Source organism: Eptesicus fuscus, chromosome 4 (genome assembly GCF_027574615.1).
Source record: "Eptesicus fuscus isolate TK198812 chromosome 4, DD_ASM_mEF_20220401, whole genome shotgun sequence".
Classification (NCBI taxonomy): domain Eukaryota; kingdom Metazoa; phylum Chordata; class Mammalia; order Chiroptera; family Vespertilionidae; genus Eptesicus; species Eptesicus fuscus.
The window spans coordinates 6997211-7018734 of record NC_072476.1 but is presented as its reverse complement, the minus strand read 5'-3'; the positions used below and the strand labels follow the sequence as shown (position 1 = coordinate 7018734).

The 21524-nt window shown below is 48.7% G+C and overlaps 1 protein-coding gene and 1 non-coding gene across 5 annotated transcripts; both read left to right on the top strand.

Moving 5' to 3' along the window:
- The first annotated feature begins 3908 nt into the window (after window positions 1–3908).
- On the top strand, window positions 3909–9098 carry STX4 (syntaxin 4). Of its 4 annotated transcripts, none has more exons than XM_054714196.1 (11): window positions 3909–4184; window positions 4373–4474; window positions 4565–4686; window positions 4805–4879; window positions 5392–5462; window positions 6911–7019; window positions 7091–7167; window positions 7403–7540; window positions 8473–8583; window positions 8651–8749; window positions 8844–9098. In XM_054714196.1, the coding sequence occupies exons 2-10, from the start codon at window positions 4377–4379 to the stop codon at window positions 8729–8731; spliced, it is 882 nt and encodes a 293-aa protein (XP_054570171.1). In that variant the 5' UTR covers window positions 3909–4184; window positions 4373–4376; the 3' UTR covers window positions 8732–8749; window positions 8844–9098. The 4 variants fall into 4 exon arrangements, with proteins under 4 accessions (XP_054570171.1, XP_054570170.1, XP_008151019.1 ...); XM_054714195.1 differs by having other exon boundaries at window positions 4370–4474; XM_008152797.3 differs by having other exon boundaries at window positions 3910–4184; window positions 4587–4686.
- A 4453-nt stretch (window positions 9099–13551) lies between these two features.
- LOC114226847 (U6 spliceosomal RNA) lies at window positions 13552–13658 on the top strand. The gene has a single exon (XR_003612965.2). It is a non-coding gene; the product is annotated as a U6 spliceosomal RNA (small nuclear RNA).
- The last annotated feature ends 7866 nt before the right edge of the window (window positions 13659–21524 follow it).

The window sequence follows — 21524 nt, the reverse complement described above, 5'->3', positions numbered from 1 at the left end:
AATACATAAAAATTTAAAAAGGGATCATCTCATTCACTTATGAATAGTTATTGATCAGCTACTGTGTGCCAGGTATGGTTGTAGGTGCTTGGGACCCAGCAGTGAGTAATGCAGATGAGAATTCCTGTCCTCATGGAGTTTACATTCTGGTAGGTGGAGAGGAGGGGTAAAGACAAACAATATATAAAATAAATAAGCCAAATACATGGTGCGTCAGATCCAAGTGGAGGCATGAGAGATTCGCAGGAGTTAGCAAGGCCACTAGCCTAGGACCTGGTGCACAGTGGGGTTTAGGAGGTGGAAAGCGGGGGACAAGCAGCAGAGTGGGATCCCTGGCGGAGACACTGGGGCTGCTGACACCCTCAGAGTAACAGTCATCATCATACCGTCATATAATAGCAGCAAACACTTACATAGCACAGTACCAAGCACTGTTCTATTCACTTTACTTATATCACTTTATGTAATCCTTACAGCAGCCCTATGAAGTTGGAACTATTATTGTTCCCATTTTTCAAGTGAGTAAACTGAGGCATAGAAAGGTTAAGTACCTTGCCTTATGGAATTATACAGGAGGTGAACGAGTTGGGATTCTAAGCCAGGTCATCTAGCTCCAGTGTTTGCAGGATGGATCTACAAGGGGAAGGGACGGGGCAGGCTACCAAGCCTCAGGATCAGGTAGGGCCTGACCTTTATACTGAAAGAAAAATATGCATACACCACCAATACTCACACATCCAAGACCCAATATGCTTAATACCCACTCCAAGGCTGCTCAAAGGGCCTGAGCAGTAAGGGACCAGGAAACAAAGGCAAGGGTTCAGCTCTGGAAAGCCCCATCCGCAGAACCATTCTCTCTAGATGGCCCCTGCTCCCCATCCCTCCACATACCACTCCTCGTGCCTTTGAGCCAGCCTCCTGGGACCGTAAGTCACCACCCCAAAGCTCCCCGATCCTACCCAGAGACCACAAATAAAATGGTGAATATCATCATCCTGGGCAATTTAACAAAGGCAACAACAATTCCAAATCACAGCAGAGGACCAAGAAGGCGAGTCGTCTAAAGGCTGAGAAGCAGCCCTAGCTGGTTTTCCCAGTGGTTAGAGCATTGCCCTGCAGACCGCAGGGTCATGGGCTCAATTCCCGGTCAAGGGCAACATATCCCAGTTGCAGGTTCCCCAGCCACGGAAGGCGGCGCGTGTGGGTGGCAGCCAACCAGTGTGTCTCTCTCATGTCGATGTTTCTTTGTCTCTCTCCCTGCCCTTCTCCCTCCTTTCCACTCTCTCTAGAAAGTGATGGAAAAAATATCCTTGGATGAGGATCAACAATAAAATTAAAAGGCTTAGAAGTGGGGGTTGGGGTGGGGGTGGGGGGGATAAGGACACATATGTAATACCTTAATCAATAGAGAAAAATAAACAAAACAAACAAACAAAGGCTGAGAAGCAGAGAGAGGCCGGGCTGAGAGAGTGCTAAACTCACAGCAGTAAAAGCCGGAAGAGGCAGAACACTCAACATGTCCCAAGACCCTTCCATATCCTTCCTAACCTCACTTGATATTGTTCCATTTTTAGCGTAGGCAAGGCAGAAATGACCTGACCACGCTGTCCAATGGAGAAACTGAGTCCCAGAGAGGAGCAATGACTTATTCAAGATCACACCCAGGACTAGGAGTCAGATGCCCACAATCCCTTCCACTGTGTCACACAGAAAGACAGTCTGAGACAGACACAGTGAGAGGGAGAGGGAGAGGGAGAAGGGAGAAGGGAGAAAGAAGGGAGAAGGGAGAAGGGAGAAGGGAGAAGGGAGAAAGAAGGGAGAAGGGAGAAGGGAGAAAGAAGGGAGAGGGAGAAGGGAGGAGGGAGAAAGAAGGGAGAGGGAGAAGGGAGGAGGGAGAAGGGAGAAAGAAGGGAGAGGGAGAAGGGAGAAAGAAGGGAGAGGGAGAAGGGAGGAGGGAGAAAGAAGGGAGAGGGAGAGGGAGAGGGAGAGGGAGAAGGAGAGGGAGAGGGAGAGGGAGAGGGAGAAGGAGAGGGAGAGGGAGATGGAGAGGGAGAGGGAGAGGGAGAGGGAGAGGGAGAGGGAGAGGGAGAGGGAGAGGGAGAGGGAGAAAGAGGGAGAGGGAGAGGGAGAGGGAGAAGGAGAGGGAGAGGGAGAGGGAGAGGGAGAGGGAGAGAACAGGGAGACATGGAGGTAGAGGTTGACATGAAAGACCCACGAGCAGAGAAATCTTCCTCATGATCTCCAAGGGATCCCACGGAACAGGCTTGGCCTCCTGAAACCCCTCCAACCTCTCATTTCCCCTGTGTGTTGATCAGAGTGGCAGCATCCTCATTCCTGACCCCCAGGCGAGCTGGGTTCTAGAGGGAAGAGGAGAAGAATCAAAGCCCCTTATATAGGATAAGACAGCATTGGACAGTTCCCAAACTCATAATCATTGGACTGTACAGCAGGGAATACCCATAAAGATGATCTTTCTTTATATAGATGGGAGATCAAGGCCCAGGGACAAGTGACTTTCCAGAAGGCCACAACAACTCAGTCACAGGAATCTAGATTTTCTTACCAGGGCGTACTAGCGAGGGGTCTTTCCTCCCCCTGCTTGAACCTTCGTATAAGCTTCCTGCAAAGAGCTGTGGGGTCCAGGAGACTTGATATTCATTCTAGGTGTGCTGGGACTCAGTCAGTGGCTATAGGACTCTTTCTATTGAGTAAGTTCCACAAATGCAAGGTGTTTTTATTTGTGAGGCCCTGATGTATCTCCTGCTCCTAGAACAGTGTCTATCCCATAGTAAGTGCCCAATTAATAACTATTGAATGAACGTCTAGAGGGCCAGGGTTAGAGAAGTGTCACTGTGAGAGTCTGAAGCCTAAAAGAGAAAACCAAGGAATATGAGCTTTATCTTCAGACACATGAAAGGCTGTAATTCTGTCCATAGATATTTACTGAGGGCCCATTAGGTACGGAACCAGGTGCTGGGACTCAGGTAAAAACAAGACAATCATACCCTGACTTCAAGAGCTCACGGTCAACTATAATCAACTATCATGTGGAATGTGGGGGCTCTGGAGGGTAACCCAGGTGCAAGGCAAACTGCTCAATATAATCCAGACACTTTTCTCAGCCTGAGCTAACCCGAAACGGTCTGGCGGCTCACAAGGTGGTGAGTGCGGTGGGACTGCAGTGCTCAAGCAGGGCGCCAGCCGCCCACCTGCCGTCACCGGCTGCGCCAGGACGATGCGGGGAAAAGAGATTTCTGCTTGGGTGAGGTCACTTCCCACCCCCAGATTCTCTGCCTTCAAAATCCTGCAATTCTGACGCTGGATCTTATTATTTCCTGAATTTCAAGGTCCCATGATGCTGACAGCTCCAAAGTCTAAGTCTTCAGTCTGCCCACGCCTCTGGACCCAAAAGAAATAGAGCCGAATTCATCAAGGGTCCTACGACCTACTGCTTCCAAAGGTCTCTGGAGTTAGTTAGCGCCCCCTCCCCGCCTCGTGGGAGCTGGAGGGGCGCCGCTCGAGCGCCCAGGGACGTCGTGGGGACATGGGTGTTCCAGAGAAGGGTTGACAGGAGGGGGGGGGCACGTGACAGTCAAAACGTCACGTTCTGTGGTCTGGGAGACTGGGACCCGACCAGTCACGTGACGCGGGGGTGCACCGTGGGGTGATGTGAGATGCAGGGCCGCTCAGATTACGTACAAATGAGGCATTTCCACCCCTTTTGGCAACACGGTTGCCTTGGGAAGACAGTTCCGGTAAAGGGGGTGGGCTCTCACATCCTGGCAATTTTGCTTCCGGTCGGGGCACTGCAGCTTCCGACCTCCTCCTTTCCCACCCACGGGAAGGAGACGCAACCCCGTGCGCATGCCCCGAGTCATCCAAAAGAGGGTGGGGCCTAAGCTGCGGGAGCGGGAGGGGGGGGGAAAGAAAAGGGAATTCCAACCTGTGGAACCCCGGAGGTCCCCTGGGTAGCACCGTCCCATTGACTGTGGATGGTGTCAGGGACAGAGCCTCTGGCGGCTCGTGGGGGGCCTGGGGGTCCGCAGGGTGAAGGCGGAGGGGAGTGTCAGGGTGTGAGGGCAGTACGGGAGTTCCAAACTTAGAATCTTGAGGCCCTCAGGGCTCAGGTGCGGGGAGAGGGAGCTCGGGCCGCCATGCGGGACAGGACCCAAGAGCTGAGGCAGGTGAGAAGTCGGGCAGCAGGGTTGGGACGGGAGGACGGGGTGGGGTCTGGCCGGGATGCAGGATTCCTGGTCTTCGGGGCTGGGAGGGGTGGCTGAGCGCTAGGAAGGAAAGACCCGGAAGCCCGTGAGTCCTGCGGGGAGAGAACCACAGCAAGGAAGTGATGCCAATGACCCCTCGGCCCTAGCAGGGGGATGACAGCTCGGACGATGAGGACAGGGAGCGGGTCGCGCTGGTGGTACACCCGGGCACGGCACGGCTGGGGAGCCCGGACGATGAGTTCTTCCAGAAGGTATGAGGCTGGGATCTCTGCCTGAATTCTCGAGGGGCCTGGAGGACGCGGGGAGCAGCGCGGTCTGGAGGACCTTCGTATCTCCTTCAGCCCTCTCGGTCACCCTCCCCAGGTCCGGACAATTCGGCAGACTATTGTCAAGCTGGAGAATAAAGTCCGAGAGTTGGAGAAACAGCAGGTCACCATCCTGGCCACGCCCCTTCCTGAGGATAGTGAGTGAAAACCTGGGAGCAGAACGCATGCTCCACCAGACGCATTTTGGGTATTGTAGTTCCACGCAGGTGGTGGCAAGGGAGGTTTGTTGAGGTAGGAACTGCTTTCTTTTTTCAGGCATGAAGCAGGACCTGCAGAACCTGCGCGAGGAGATCAAACAGCTGGGGAGGGAGATCCGCGGGCAGCTAAAGGGTGAGCTCCTGGGACCTGAGACAGATCCTTCCCTCTGGTCCTGCCCAGCTCCTGACATATCTGGGGAGTTTGTGGCCCTGAGAGCCCAGTGATAGATCCAGGTTACAGAGCAGTCTAGAATCTCCGTCTCTGTGTTCCGGCCCATAGCACTTTCCACAGCACACGCCTGCCTCTCGGGTTCTTTTATTTACTATGAAACCATTTACTCCTAAAATTCTTACCGCCCAGTGTGCATTCTTTGGGCAGGCATTTGGGGTTTTGTTAGGAGGCCTCTGCATCCTTCTGGGAATTAGCTGATGTATTGCAAAGAAAAAATATGCTTTCCCCTGTCAGAGACTTAGAATTAGTCATTTAATGATAAACTATATTTCCCCCCAAAATCGTATGGAGATAAGCATCTCTCTGTTGTGTGACTTGGGTGTGACACTGGCCCTGTGCCCTGATCCCCAAACAGTTTTCAGAAGCCACAGGTCACCCTCCATCCCCCACAATGCCCTTGTGTCTTCCCACAGCCATTGAGCCCCAGAAGGAAGAAGCTGATGAGAATTATAATTCAGTCAACACAAGAATGAGGAAAACGCAGGTGGGTTTGTTATTCCCAGAACTAGAACATTTCAGCCAGTGTTTTATAGAAGTAAGAGGGGAGGGACTTGGAGATCATCAAGTCCAACCTAATGATTTTCCAAATGGGGAAACTGAGGCTCAGAGAGAGAAAGGACTCACCCAACATCAAGAATTCCCAATTCATTATAACACCCTGCCTTTTTCTTCATTCAATGAGAAGTTGCTGAGTCCCCAGATACGACCTGGGCTCAGCTATGGGAGACGTACTTTCTAGGAGCCAAGGTGGGAAGTTAAGCTTGAATAGGTGAGGAAGACATTACTGACGTAGGACTTGTTCGCTCATGGCTCTGTCTAAGGAAGAAACAGGGGCAGTCATAAATGACGGAGGTTTCCTGCCCGGATGCCGGGACAGCCTCTGCCCTGTGGGCAGAATTCAGGAAGTCAGGAAGTGGAACTTCCCTGGGGGGAAGGTCACTTAATCAACATCTTAGGAAGATTGGAGGTGATCTGACTGGGTGCCCAGTGAGGAGGGGTTTGGAGTTCTTGGAGGTCAGAGTTGGAGTGAGTGGGCCCAGAGCTCAGCAGAGCCGAGATGGAAGGTGGAGCAGTTTGGGCATCTTGAAAGGGTGCACTGAAGCCAGGAGAGCAGTTGTGTCTCTGAGGAAGGTTCTCCAAGGACTGAGGCACCAGGGAAATGGACAAGGTGAGAGGGCATTTCAAGGGGAGCCTGTGTGGTCATCAGCGTAAGAGGCTGAGGGCCCAGCCGGACCTGTAAACCTGGGCAACAGACTGAACTCCAGGCTTTCCTAGCACACACCCGAGTGTAAGCAGTGAGGCTGGTGTTCAGCAAGCGGTCAACAAGTACATATCGAGTGCTCGCTGTTTGGGCTACAGCAGCCCAAAGATCCCAATCCTCACGGAGCTTACATTCCAGCGGGGACAGACAATCACCGTAATAAAGAAGTACGTTATTTTAGAACATTGTTATGTATTAAGGAAAAAGGTGCAGGGAAAGAGGGATCGAGAGTGCTGGCAGAAGTAGGTTGCAATTTTAGTCAAGCGGAGAAAACTGCATTCTGAAAGGAACACTGGAGCAAAGACTTCCAGGCCTTCGTGAGGCACGAGCATTCTAGGCCGAAGGAACAGTGAGCGCAAGGCCCAAGGCAGGGGCGTGCTTTGTTCAGGGAGGAGGAAGGAGCCCACGGTGGTTGGAGGAAGTAAGGGAGGGACAGTGGAAGGAGGTAAGGTCAGAGGGGACATTGGGGAGAGGCCGGTCATGTAGGCCCTGGTCAGGACTTTGGCTTTTACTTTGAGGGACTAGGGGAGCCTTCAGCTTGAACTGTGTGGGTAAAGCAGCAGGCACCTGTAGCAGCTCATGCTGTCTGCTCACTGTCCCGGTGGGGTCCTGAGTCCCAGACTGGGCAAGGGTCCTCGCAGAGAGGCACAGCCTGTGTTCTCCATCTGTAGCACGGGGTCCTGTCCCAGCAATTCGTGGAGCTCATCAACAAGTGCAACTCGATGCAGTCCGAATACCGGGAGAAGAATGTGGAGCGGATTCGGAGGCAGCTGAAGATCAGTGAGTGGTGGTGCCTGGCCCACAGGGAGGGGAGCCTGACCCAGCTCTAAACCTGGCCTTTTCCTTCACAGCAAATGCCGGAATGGTGTCTGATGAGGAGCTCGAACAGATGCTGGACAGCGGGCAGAGCGAGGTGTTCGTGTCCAACGTGAGTGGCCACAGCCAGCCTCCCTCTGCTGGGCCTCCCTTCCTCTCCAAGCTCAGGTCCTTTTGGATTGAGGGGATACTGAGGCCCAGGAGGGAATGGATTTGCATGCCTGGAGTCAGTCAGCAGGGCCCTGGCCCAGTGCTAGACCCAGGGGCTGCCATAAACATCGACATGAACTTCTGACCTGCTGCTGCCTTCCCTGTTACCTGTCCCTCCACTCCTGTCTACTCCCCAGATATTGAAGGACACACAGGTGACGCGGCAGGCCCTAAATGAGATCTCGGCCCGGCACAGTGAGATCCAGCAGCTTGAACGCAGTATTCGTGAACTTCATGAGATCTTCACTTTTCTGGCTACGGAGGTGGAGATGCAGGTGGGCAGCCCAGGGAGCCGGCTGAGCTTGACCCAGACCCCAGATAGGAGACCATGTTCAGCCAGACCTCCAGCCGAAACTGTCAGCCCACCGCCACGCTTAGCCTCTCCCCCCCAGGCTTTTGTTCCCCTCCCTTCTGGGCCATGCCCTCAAGGCTGGCCCTTACTCCCATCCTTAGCTGTGCCCCCGAGTTGCAACCACCTCTACAGCGACCCAGACGACCACTTTTCTATATATAACATTCCCCACCCCAAGTACGGCCCCAACCCTGGCTCCTCCGCCAGTAGAATACACCCTTATACCTTTAAGAGCTGTAGTCAAAGTCCCCCCCCGCCCAGGGCCTGTCTCCTAAAATCTGTACAAGTTGGGGTGGGAAGCGTTATTCTTGCTGTGGCCCTGGTTGCTGGGATGAGGCGAGCGTCCAGCCTTGTCCTGGAGGAGCTGACCCACTAGTGCTGCAGCCAGCACCCTTTTATAGCTGGGAGTCGTGGGGAAGGGGTTTCATTCAGGAGTGCCGGACCCCGGAGGCTGGTGATGCATGAGGAAGCCGGGATAGGAAGAGCGCCACAGCTGGTGGGAGACAGGCCTAGAAGAATGGGCAAATTCAGTCAGTTTTGTGAGGGGACCAAAGTTCATGCTCTGTGAAAAGCTATGAACTGTTTAAGGCCCTTGGCTCCAAGACACCGCTGCGAATCAGGGTTGTGTGGGTCAAGGGGGCAGAGCAGAAGGCACCACGTGATCCAAGGGGCCTGGGCGCTACCTCAGGAGTGTGAACTGTGTCAGAGGTGGTCCCGCCTCCATGTCTTCGTGAGGGCAGTGTTTTCTGCCAGGAATGTCCTTTGGTTGTTTGGGGCTGGGGTGGGCAGAGCGAACGCCTGGGTCCTCCCAGCCCACTCGTCCCACCTGCCTGAACGGCCACCTCCTCCGGACAGGGGGAGATGATCGACCGGATTGAGAAGAACATCCTGAGCTCAGCAGACTACGTGGAACGCGGACAGGAGCACGTGAAGAGGGCCCTGGAGAACCAGAGGAAGGCGCGGAAGGTGAGCCTCCTCTGGGTGCCCCCCCCCCCCCCCGAGTGCGTGTCCCTGACTCCCTCCTCTCCCGCAGAAAAAGGTGCTGATTGCCATCTGTGTGTCCATCTCTGTCCTCATCCTGGTGGTCATCATTTCCATCACAGTGACGACCTGATAGCGTCGTGCGTTCTCGGTGAGATATTGTGGGCCTGTCCCTGGCCTGCCCCGTCCCGGGCCCCAGCCTCGGCTCCTCCCCTCAGACCCTCTTCTCCCTCCTTCCCTTGCAGGCACTAAGAGCACCAGGGACCCAGGGTGTGCCTTCTCTGCCAGCAGCTGGGGCAGGGCAGCACAGACCCTGCGGCCGGACCCCCTTCCTCACACTGGCCCCGTGCAGGGGGGCGGATGGCTCTTCGGGGGTTGGCAGCCACTCGTTCCTGGGGGCCTCCCCCCTTGGGCCACAATGGCTGGCGAGGGCCTGCACTGTCCTGTTTGGATGGGACACATGGTTTTGTAAGAAATTAAAAAAAAAAATGTTGAGACTCCCCCGTGCATGTGTGTTCCTGGAAAGGCTGGCCCAGGCCCTCCACGTGTCCAGCCTTCCCACCTCCCGGCCGTGCTGCCAGGCCAGGCCTCGGCAGGCTTCAGCCAGACTGTTCCAGGCACTGTGACTGCAGCAGGCTGGCCTTTCACCTCCCACAGGAACAGGTGCGGCCGGGAGGGTGACACCCCCATCTGGCTCAGTACTGTCGCTGGGGAAAGGCCACTGTGGGTACCTAGCCCTGAGCAGCGGGCCAGACCAGGCTGGGACACAGGTGAGATGTATGTGTGTGCGGGGGGGAGGGGTGTCATCGGTGGGCATTGGCAACCAAGAAGAGGCATTGTGAGTAACAGGCTGTTACTTTGGATACAGTGGACAGGGAAGGGCCTGTCTCAGAAGATTTGCCATTTGAGTGGAGTTAAATGCGGAGCCAGTTAAGGAGAGGTTGCCAGGCAGAGTCCCACAGGCCAGACCCGTACCCAGAAAAAAGCATTGCGTTTTACATGAGAGTTCAGCTGGAGAGCCAGCGGCTCCGGACCAGCACATGCTGTTTCTAAGGGGGCATGTGGCTGAAGCAGGCAGAGGAGGCAAGGAGCCTGGTTTTTATGAGGCACTTGAGCTCCAGGCCCCAACTCTAAATTTCTGCGTTCCAAGTGCAGGTGCCTCGTGTTTGGAGCTGGGCGTGGCACCTGTCTCCGGACACCTGGCTTTCGGGCTAAGGCAGCACCTGACCCCACCCAGGATCTCAGGGCTGGGTTCTGGCTGCCCTGCCCCATCCCACCTTCGATCCACAGGCGGCTCTTGGCTGCCCCACCTGTCCAGCCGCAGTATCTGCCACCGAGTGGGGGACACACGTGGATGCTGTGGTGACCCCAGTTGTGGAAGGGCTGGATGTGATGTCCTTGGTGTGGTCCCAGGCCTCTTTGACCTGGACTGGGGGAGGGACCAGAGGGCGGGACTGGACCCCAGATACACAGCCCCAGCTTTCACTGCCTCCATCCACGGCTGGGCATCCTGGGGCGCCTTGGGGTGGCCCTGGAGCGGCGGTTGGCCTGTGCCAGGTGCTAGTGGGTATACTTGGCCCTGAGTGTATGCAGATGGTTGAGATGTGGCTGCGACTGGAAAACGGCTAGTGGATCTAAATGCTGTTCTGAGAAGCACTGGGATTGGTCTGTAGGTCGTCCTGGCAGACTGAGCACCCCAGTATTAAACAGCATTTTTAGAGGGAGAATGTTGATATGGTGGGGCCTCAGAGCAGGTCCACGGTCGCACCCAAAAGTGATTGGTTCACAGAGCGCAAGGGGCATGATCAAACCTGCGAAAGAGGCGGAAAGAAGATCGTGAGTTTGTGAGAGACTGGCAGGGAAGGCACTCACAGGAGAAGGCCAGGCTGGGTTCTGCTCCCTGGCTGCTGAACTTGCAGCTGCGCGAGCCTGGGAGGGGACCCACGCCTTTGTCTTGCTTGAGATGGTGCACCCTGTGTACAGATGTAACTCAGACACCTACGGGAAAGAGCTCGCTCTCAGCGTGTGCAAACAATCTGCCGTCCACCCCACGGAGCAGCTGCCGGCCGCCAGGTTCTGCCCCAGCAGAAGACCGACTTGGACCGGGGCCGCTGGGCTTCCCTGATTCTCCATCTCTTCCCCGGCAGCCTGATCCTCAGCAGAATCCTGTCCTCTTCATCTTCTACTCCCGCACCGTTCTGCCTTCAGAACAAAACGGCACCGCCTGTGACATCGACTGGGACCTGCTAGAGACCGTCAGGCCCATGCAGAGATTATGCCACATGTGTGCAGCCGGGTATCCGCGTGTGCTCTCTGACTTCTGTCTGGCCGTGCTGGACAGCGCCACCCCTAAAAGGCTGCTTACCTGACTCACTCAGGAAACTGTCTAGAACAGTGATGGCGAACCTATGACACGCGTGTCAGCACTGACACGCTTAGCCATTTCTTTTTTTTTTTTAAATATATTTTATTGATTTTTTACAGAGAGGAAGAGAGAGGGACAGAGAGCCAGAAACATCGATGAGAGAGAAACATTTATCAGCTGCCTCTTGCACACCCCCTACTGGGGATGTGCCCGCAACCAAGGTACATGCCCTTGACCGGAATCGAACCTGGGACCTTTCAGTCTGCAGGCCGATGCTCTATCCACTGAGCCAAACCGGTTTCGGCACGCGTAGCCATTTCTGATGACACGCGGCCACATGCCAAGGATGAAACATTTGCTGCTCCTGAGGATGAAACATTTGCAAAATAATGTTTTTTTCCTCAAAGTGACACACTACCCAAGTTATGCTCAGTTTTTTGGCGAAGTTTGACACACCAAGCTCAAAAGGTTGCCCATCACTGGTCTAGAACCTCCTGGAAGAGGTGGCTAGATGGCTAGGTTGAGGTCTCGGATGCCAGGCTCATTAGCTTGAACTTCTCCTTTGGACTAGGGGACCCATGGAAGGTTTTTGAACAGGTAGCAGCAAGTCTGAGCAGACCTACCAGACAAAGGGACACATGCCCTGGAGGTTTCACAGGCTCCCTGTGTACTCCTCGTCCCTGAGGGATACTGACCTGAGTGAGGCCATAAGAGCAGTGTGCACCGAAATCCTGGCTTGGCTGCTGTCAGCCCAACTTTCAGAAATCAGGGTCTTGGTTAGTTGTGGTTTCTCCAAATCCATCTTGTATCACGAGCTTTCAGCTGCATCTCTCTCTACTAACTGCCTCGTTCATTCAGTGTTTTATGGTTCAATGCCTAACCAAAGGAACCTGATGGTCTAGGTCAGGCTACATTGGCCTGCCTATAATTTGTCTACATTGGCCTGCCTATAATTTGTCTCTATAATGAGTCAAGATTTCATCCTTAACCAAGATATATGTGAGGTTATATGATACAAGATGCTATAGCAGAGGGTATAAGAAGGAGTAGATGAACTCAATGACTGACATTTCTGGTACAGCCCTGTGGTAGATGCATTATTCCAAATACATACTGTCATTCCTGTGGGGCCCCTCACTACAGAACTTCACATTCATGCCCCACTTGTAATAGGCTTGGCTCTCCGATTTGGTTTGGCCAATTGGATGTGAGTAGAAATGTAAATAGAAGCTTTAAGCACCAACGAGTAGTCTGGTAGCTTCCCTTCTCTTTTCCCTCTGCCATGAGCCTGGCAATTGCCAGATCAAGACTTCTTCAACCTGGAACCCAGAATTAAGATACCATGAAGATGAACTGTAGCCACCTGTAAAAGGACGTGTAATGTAAAAGAAATGAACTTCTTTTGCTGTGAGCCACTGATACTTGGAGATTGGTTGTTACCACATCATCATGAGTCTAAACCAACCGTTACAGAACTAGTTCCCAGAAGTGGGGTGCTGCTACAATGAAAAATAAACCTGAATTATGTGACTTTGATCTTGGAGCTGGACAGTGGCTGGTGAGGAAACTATCATTGGAAGTTGGAAGAATGATGATGGGTGTTATGCAGTGATGAAGCAATTAGTTAAACTATAAGCTGGAAATAACTAAGAATATAAATTCTATCCAAATGAGCTTGGAGCCTTAGGCAAAAACTTTGGGAAAGAGAATATTAGTTGCATGCATTAGTTGCTATTGGGTACATTTGATAAGTTACTGTAATAAAGAGTTGGCTCACAAAATAATTGGCCAGTTTTTAAGTAGAAATGGAAGATAATGTTGAAACTCCAGGCAAATGATCCACATTTTAACCAGTGAAAGATAAAACTGACAAGACTCTGAAGCCACAAAGTTTGGTTAAAACTCATCTTTGTGACAAGGCCCATATCAAGGGTATGGCTCTCATGCCCTTTATGAAAACCTCCGAATCAGCCCGGCCAGTGTGGCTCAGTGATGGGTCATCGACCCATGAACCAGGAGGTCACCGTTCCTGGTCAAGAATGGGTTGCAGGCTCAGTTGCCATTAGGGAGCATGCAGGGGGCAGCCCATCGGTGATTCTCATTGATGTTTCTCTCCCTGAAATCAATAAAAGTATATTTAAAAATAATAATAAATAAGAGGAGGAATGTCTGAAAAGAAATGTGAGTTTAGCTGTTGGCCCATTGGGCTGACAGGAATCAAACAGGTAAGAAGCCTCCGACCCTCTATGAAAGCCATTAGCTTGGATTTTTAAAAGACCATGAGTGGCTGTTCCCACCATCTCTCGAGCCACCATAATGGTGCCCTGGCTGATGCTCTCAAGAGTATCGTGCTCGATCCACTCTGCCTGGTGTCCTAAGAAGAGAAAATTTGGACACATGAGGAGAAACCAGAGGTGCACACCAACAGAGGACAGACACATGGAGAGGCCATGAGGACAACAGTCTGCAAACCAAAGACAGATACATCGAGGAAGCTGACTCTACCAGCACCTTGATCTTGGACCTCTAGCTCCAGAACGGCAAGAAAATACATGTCTGTTCCTTAAATAATAAAAAAAATAGGTATTGTGCTTGCTTCGGCAGCACATACACTAAAATTGTAACAATACAGAGAAGGTTAGCATGGCCCCTGTGCAAGGATGACATGCAAATTTGTGAGACGTTAAAAACAACAACAGAGTATCAACAATGCTGAAAAGGCAAACATCTGGTTCTTATTAGGCTGTGCTCCAAAGTCATCATCTGGAGACTTTGGTGAATTTGACATTATTGATGACCACAGAGCTGGGAAAATCGTGAACCTCACAGGCAAGTTAGACAAGTGTGGAGTCATCAGTCCCAAGTGTGATACGCAACTCAACGGTCTAGAAAAACGGCAGAACAGCCTGCTCCTGTCCCGTCAGCTTGGTTTTGTTGTACCGACAACCTCAGCGGGCAACAGGGGCCATGAAGAAGCAAGATGAAAACACACAGGAGGGAAAGTCCTGGGATTCTTTTTCTAGGGATGTAACACATACATTCAGATAAAAAGGCCTCAATGGGGAGAAATATGACCATGAGCGTTCAAGACTAAATATGACCATGAGTGCTCCCAAATTTCTAGGAGCAACAAGGACACCGAAATGCTGTGCTACCTCAGAAAGGCATAGCCTCCAATGTCTTCTCCACTGTGGCCAAACAGGAAAGGATGGGCCACTCTAAGGCAAACCAGCCACATGGAGAGCCAGTTCCGGGAAGCAGTCCCATTTCCGGGGAAAGGGGAGGGGGAGGGGGCCTTTGCAGCCTCGCCCAGTAAGATTTTAGAATTACTATGGACCAATAACTGTGTGTGTCTCCCATTTTTCTTTCTGAATGGGGATGTTTACTGCTATTATTCTGCCCCTGCTTCACTTCATATGTTGGGTGGGGGAGCAGAGAGAACTTTTTCTAAAATTAAATCTTTATTGTTGAAAGTATTACATATATCCTCTTTCTTCCCCCGTTGACCCTTTCTAGCCCACCCCAACCGCCCACCCCAGGTCTTCACCACCCTATTGTCCGTGTCCATGGGTTTTGCATATATGCATGCAAGTTCTTTGATCTCTTCCCACCCACCCACCCTCCCCCGCCTTATCTCTGAGGTTCCGCAGTCTGTTCCATGCTTCCATGTCTCAGGATCTATTTTGTTCATCAGTTTATTTTGTTCATTAGATTCTATATATGAGTGAGATCATGTGATACTTATCTTTCTCTGACTGGCTTATTTCGCTTAACATAATACTTACTCTCCACAACAGCATGGATGGAACTGGAGAGCATTATGCTAAGCAAAATAAGCCAGTCGGAGAAAGATAAATATCACATGATCTCACTCATATGTGGGAGATAATGATCAACATAATTTGATGAACAAGAATAGATCCAGAGACAAATGGCAGGGGAGGGGAGGGGTGTTAGAGAGCAACCAAAGGACTTGTATGCATGCATATTAGCATAACCAATGGACACAGACACTGGGGCGGTGGGGGCTTGCCCGGGGTGGAAATGGCTGAGAGAGGGGGTCAATTGGGGAAAAAGGAGACTTAAGTAAAACTTTAGACAATAAAAAAAATACTTACTCTCCAACGGGTAAGAGATCCTTCTTTTTTACTGCTGTGTAGTAGTCCTTGGTGTAAATGTACCACAGCTTTTTTATCGACTCATCTATTGATGGGCACTTGGGCTGTTTCCAGATCTTAGCTATTGTAAATTGTGCTGCTATGAACATAGGGGTGCATACATTCTTTCTAATAGGTGTTTCGGGTTTCTTAGGATATATTCCTAGAAGTGGGACCCGTGGGTCTAATGGCAGTTCCTTAATATTACTTAATTTTTTGAGGAAACTCCATACTATTTTCCATAATGGCTGCACCAGTCTGCATTCCCAGCAGCAGTGTACTAGGGTTCCCTTTTCTCCACATCCTCGCCAACACTTGTCTGTTGATTTGTTGATTATAGCCATTCTGACAGGTGTAAGGTCATACTTCACAATCGTTTTAATTTGCCTCTCTCTGATTATCAGTGACTTTGAGCATTTTTTTCATATGTCTCTTGGCCATCTGTATGTTAGCTTTAGAGAAGTGTCTCTTTAGGTCATTTGCCCATTTTTAAATTAGATTGGTTATCTTCCTTTTGTTAAGTTGTATGAGTTCCTTATATATTTTGGATATTAAAACTTTATCTGATTTATCATTGCCAAATATATTCTCCCTTTTCATTTTGTGCAGAAGCTTTTTATTTTGATGTAGTCCCATTTATTTATTTTCTTCTTAGTTTATTTTCTCCTTTGCCCTAGGACATGTATCCGCAAACATATTGCTACGAGACATGTCTGAGATTATGGTTTCTTCTAGGATTTTTATGGTTTCACGGCTTACATTTAAGTCTTTTACCCATTTTGAGTTTATTCTTGTGTATGGTATATATATATATTTTTTGCATGTATTTATCCAATTTTCCTAACACCATTTATTGAAGAGACTGTCTTGCCTCCATTGTATATTCTTGTGTCCTTTGTCAAATATTAATTGAGTGTAACGGCTTGGGTTGATTTCTGGGGTCTCTATTTTATTCCATTGATCTATATTCCTGTTCTTGTGCCAGTACCAGGCTGTTTTGATTACAGTGGCTTTATAGTATAACTTAGTATCTGGAATTGTGATCCCTCCAACTTTGTTCTTCTTTCTCAAGATTGCTGTGGCTATTCAGGGTCTTTTTTGGTTTCCTATAAATTTTTGGAGTATTTGTTCTAGATCTGTGAAATATGGTGTTAGCATTTTAATAGGGATTGCATTTAACCTGTAGATTTCTTTGAGTAGTATGGATATTTTAATGATGTTAATTCTACCAGTCCATGAACACGGTATATTCTTCCACTTGTTTATATTTTCCTCTATCTCTTTTTTCAACATCTAATTCATTATTGGTGTATAAAAATACCATCAATTTCTGGGTGTTAATTTTGTATCCTGCTACATTGCCAAATTCATTAGTTAAATCTAGGAGTTTTTGGTGGAGTTTTTAGGGTTTTTTATGTACAACTAGTGGCCTGGTGCACAGATTTGTGCACATTAAAAGGAAATTAAATTAAAAGTAATATTCCACCCACGGCCAAAGGTGGAATCGCGGGGCCTCGTGAGGAATCAGGATCCCTCCTCTCTGGTTCCGGGGTGCGTCACCCAAGAACCACTGCTGCCAAGTCACTGCAGCTCGGCAGCTCCTGCGTTGAGTGTCTGCCCTCTGGTGGTCAGTGCACATCATACCTACTGGCTGGTCAGACGGTCAGATGGTTGCTTAGCCTTTTATATATATAGACTTGAGGCCGATGCACAAAGATTCGTGCAAGAATGGGCCTTCCTTCCCCTGGCTGCCAGCACTGCCTTCACTCTGGCCCAGAGCTGCCTTTCTGCCTTTGCTCCAGCCTGGAGCCACCTTTCCGCCTTCCCACGCTGCCCAGAGGCCCGGAGTGGCTGGGGGCGGTGTGGAATGCCTGTGTCATTGCCATGGCGATAACACAGGTGTCCTGCCCTACCCCCGGCCACTTGGCATCTGTGTATGCAAATTAACCAGCCAGCTTTGTCAGGTTAATTTGCATACGCACTCCTGATTGGCTGGTGAGCATCATGAAGGTACGGTCAATTTGCATCTTTCTCTTTTATTAGTGTAGATATCATGTCATATGTTTTTGCCCATTGAGTATATGATATTCGCTGTAGGTTTGTCGTATATGGCCTTTATTGTGTTGAGATATGCTCCCTCTGTTCCCACTTTGCTGAGAGTTCTTATCAAAAATGGGTGTTGGAGTTTGTTGAATGCTTTTTCTGCGTCTATTGATATGATCATGTGATTTTTGTCTTTCAATTTGTTTATGTGATGTATCACATTTATTGATTTGCGAATATTGTACCAGCCTTGCAACCCTGGAATAAATCCCACTTGATCATGGTGTATGATCTTTTTAATATATTGCTGGATCCGATTTGCTAATATTTTGTTGAGGATTTTAGCATCTATGTTCATCAGGGATATTGGCCTGTAATTCTCTTTCTGTGTAGTGTCTTTCTCTGGTTTTGGAATTAGTATAATGCTGTCCTCATAAAAAGAGCTTGGAAGTGTTTCTTCCTCTTGGAATAGTGTGAGGAGGGTATGTGTTAGTTCTTCTTTGAATGTTTGGTAAAACTCCCCTATTAAGCTGTCTGGACCTGGGCTTTTGTTTGCTGGAGTTTTTTTTATTACTGCTTCAATTTCACCAATTGTTATTGGCCTATTCAGGTTTTCTGATTTTTCCTGGTAGGTTGTATTTTTCCAGGAATCTGTCCATTTCATCCACATTGTCCAGCTTGTTGGCATATAGTTGTTCATAGTATTTTCTTACAATCCTTAGTATTTCTGTGGTGTCAGTTGTTACCTCTCTGCTTTCGGTTCTGGTTTTATTTATTTGGGTCCTCTCTCTTTGTTTTTTGATGAGCCTGGCTAACAGTTCATCAATCCTGTTTATCCTTTCAAAGAACCAGCTCTTGGTTTCATTGATTTTGTTTTGTTTTGTTTTTGTCTCTATGTCATTTATTTCTGCTCTAATCTTTATTATTTCCTTCCTTCTACTTACTACTCTGGGCTTTTCTTATTGTTTTCTTTCTAGTTCTTTAAGTTGTAGGGTTAAATAGTTTATTATTAACTTTTCTTGTTTGTTTGTTTGTTTTTAGGTAGGCCTGTAGTACTATGAACTTCCTTGCTTTTGCTGTGTCCCAGAGATTTTGGGTTGTTGTGTGTTAATTTTCATTTGTTTCCAGGAAGTTTTTGATTTCTTACTTGATCTCATTGGTAAACCATTCATCTACACTAATAAAAGAGAAAGATGCAAATTGACCATACTTTCGCAATGCCCACCAGCCAATCAGGAGTGAGTATGCAAATTAACCCAACAAAGATGGTGGGTTAATTTGCATATGGCGACGCAGGTATTCCGCACCGCCCCAGCAGCTCTGGGCCTCTGGGCAGCGTGGGAAGGCAGAAAGGCAACTCCGGCCTGAGCGAAGGCGGTGCCAGCAGCCATGGGAAGGAAGGCCCATTCTTGTAAGAATCTTCGTGCATCGGGCCTCTAGTTGTTTAATAACATGCTATCTAGCCTCCATGTGTTTGAATGTTTTTGGGTGTTTTAACTGTAGTTGATTTCTAATTTCATTCTACTGTGATCTGAGAAGATGCTTGATATGATTTCAGTCTTCTTGAACTTGTAGAGACTTGTTTTGTGTCCTAACATGTGGTCTTTGTGAATGATCCATGTGCACTTGAGAAGAATTTACACTGAGTGGCCAGATTATTACGATCTCTGAATGTATAATAATCTGGCCACTCAGTGTATATCCTATATAATAAAAGGCTAATATGCAAATTGTCCCCTCGACCAGGAGTTTAACCAGCAGGCAGGCAGGCTAACCGCCCATGTACCCTCCCCCTGGCCAGGCTGGCCAGACCCCACCCATGCACGAATTCATGCACTGGGCCTCATACACACACACACACACACACACACACACACACACACACACACATACACATACTGAGTGGCCAGATTATTATGTGTTCAGAGATCATAATAACCTGGCCACTCAGTGTATATTCTGCAGCTTTTGGGTGAAATGTTCTATAAATGTCAGTTAAATTAATCTGATCCAGTGTGTCCTTTAGAGTCACTGTTTCCTTATTAATATTTTGTCTGGAAGATCTATCCCATGAAGTCAGCAGAGTGTTAAAGTCCCCTACTATGACTGTATTGTTGTCCATCTCTCCTTTAAAGTCCTCTAGAAGTTTTAAAAAATATATTTAGGTGCTCCTATATTGGGTGCATATATGTTTACCAGGATTCTATCCTCTTGTTGGATTGATCCCGTTAGTATTATGTAGTGACCTTTGTTGTCTCTTGTGATGGACTTCATTTTGAAGTCTATTTTATCAGATATGAGTATTGCTACCCCAGCTTTTATTTATTTCCCATTTTCCTGGGAAAAAATGTTCCCATCCCTTCTCTGTCATCCTGTGTGAGTCTTTTGTCCTGAGATGGGTCTCTTGTAGACAGCATATGGTTGGGTCATTTTTTTGTATCCATTCAGCTACTCTATGTCTTTTGATTGGAGCATTTAATCCATTTGCATTTAAGGTTATTATTGATAGGTACTTATTTATTGCCATTTTAATTCTATAAATAGAGGTTTCTCTCTCTATTTCCTCTTCTCATTACAGCAGTTCCTTTAGCATTTCTTGTAATGTTGGCTTGGTGGTGATGTACTCCTTTAGCCATTTTTTGGGGGGTTAGGGGGAGGGTTTGGGAAGCTCTTTATTTCACTGTCTATTTCGAATGATAGCCTTGCTAGATATAGCAATCTTGGTTTCAGATCCTTGCTTTCCATTACCTTGAGTACTTCATACCATTCCCTTCTGACCTGTAGAGTTTCTGATGGAAAATCAGTGATAGCCTTATGGGAGCTTCTTTGTAGATAACAGTTTGCTTTTCTCTTGCTGCCTTTAAGATTCTCTCTTTGTTGTGAATTTTTGGCATTTTATTTTTATTTTTAAAATATATTTTATTGATTTTTTTTTTACAGAGAGGAAGGGAGAGGGATAGAGAATTAGAAACATCGATCAGCTGCCTCCTGCACACCTCCTACTGGGGATGTGTTCACAACCAAGGTACATGCCCTTGACCGGAATCGAACCTGGGACCTTTCAGTCCGCAGGCCGATACTCTATCCACTGAGCCAAACCGGTTAGGGCGAATTTTTGGCATTTTAATTATGATGTGTCTGGGTGTGGGCTGTTTGGGTTCTTCTTGCATGGGACTCTCTGTGCCTCCTGAACTTGTGTGACTTTTTCCTTCACCAGGTTAGGAAAGTTTTCTGCCATTATTTCTTCAAACATGTCCTCTATCCCTTTCTCCCCTTCTGCCTCTTCTGGCACACCTACTATGTGAATATTGTTATGTTTCACGTTGTCCCACTGCTTCCTTAAGCTGTCTTCCTGTTTTTTAGTTGCTTTTTCCTTTTGGTTCTCTGATTGGGTGATGTTTTCTACCCTATTTTCTAATTCACTGATCTGATCCTCAGCTTCACCTAATCTGCTGTGTACTCCATCCAATGTGTTATTTTTTTGTGTTATGTCATTCTTTATTTCTGACTGTTCTTTTTTCATGTCACTATACCTTTTCTCATTCTGTTTAGCATCTTTACCATCATTATTCTGAACTCTATATTAAATAAATGTCTTATCTCCATTTCATTGATCTCTTCTTCTGGAGAATTCTCTTGTTCTTTCATTTGGGGGTTGTTTCTTTGTCTCCTCATTTTGAGTGGCCTGTTGGGTTTGTGACTATGTATTAGGTAGTTCTGCTATGCCTCTCAATCTCTAGTGCAGGATAGTGTCAAATGTTGTTTCTGACTGATTAGATCAGGCAAAGACTCAAAGTCTCCAGAGACTGCCTTTGCCTGCAGACTGATTGGATTCAGTCTTGAGTAGTCCTCAGGCAATTGTCCACAAGTGTGGTGAGTTTTCCCAATAGGGTGAGGCAATTGCTTCTGCCTGGAAGCTAATTGTTATTCTCAGTGTCTCAATGGGCCTCAGAAACTCCACACTTTGGGGCAAGGTATTTTCCAATAGGGTGGGTCAACTGTCTTTCCAGCAGGCAAAACCTCCAGGATAGCAAATGTCTGCCTGAGAAAGGTGACCTCCGCAGCAGAGATGAGGGAATGACTCAGCACAGGAAACCAGAGTGTCTGCCTTCTGAGCTCTCACCCAGAGCCCCCAATCCAGTCTTCTGCTCACACAGCTCCAGTCCACTCTGCCCTCCCTCTGCCGGAGCACAAGGTAAGTGGCTGCACATGGAATTTTGTGCATTGGCCCTTTAAGAGGATGCCTGCATTTCCAGCTGTTTTTTCCTGGCAGACCACAACTCTGCTGCTTTTCACAGTCAGATGTTATGTGGGCACCTTTCTCAGTTCTGGTGCTCTCTGCTTGGGGGGCCTAGCTTGGG

Coding starts and splice junctions, on each gene's coding strand:
- STX4 (XM_054714194.1), top strand. CDS start 4,155: ATGCGGGACAGGACCCAAGAGCTGAGGCAG. Junction 4,475..4,586: donor ACGATGAGTTCTTCCAGAAG/GTATGAGGCTGG, acceptor CACCCTCCCCAG/GTCCGGACAATTCGGCAGAC. Junction 7,020..7,090: donor TCGGAGGCAGCTGAAGATCA/GTGAGTGGTGGT, acceptor TTTCCTTCACAG/CAAATGCCGGAATGGTGTCT.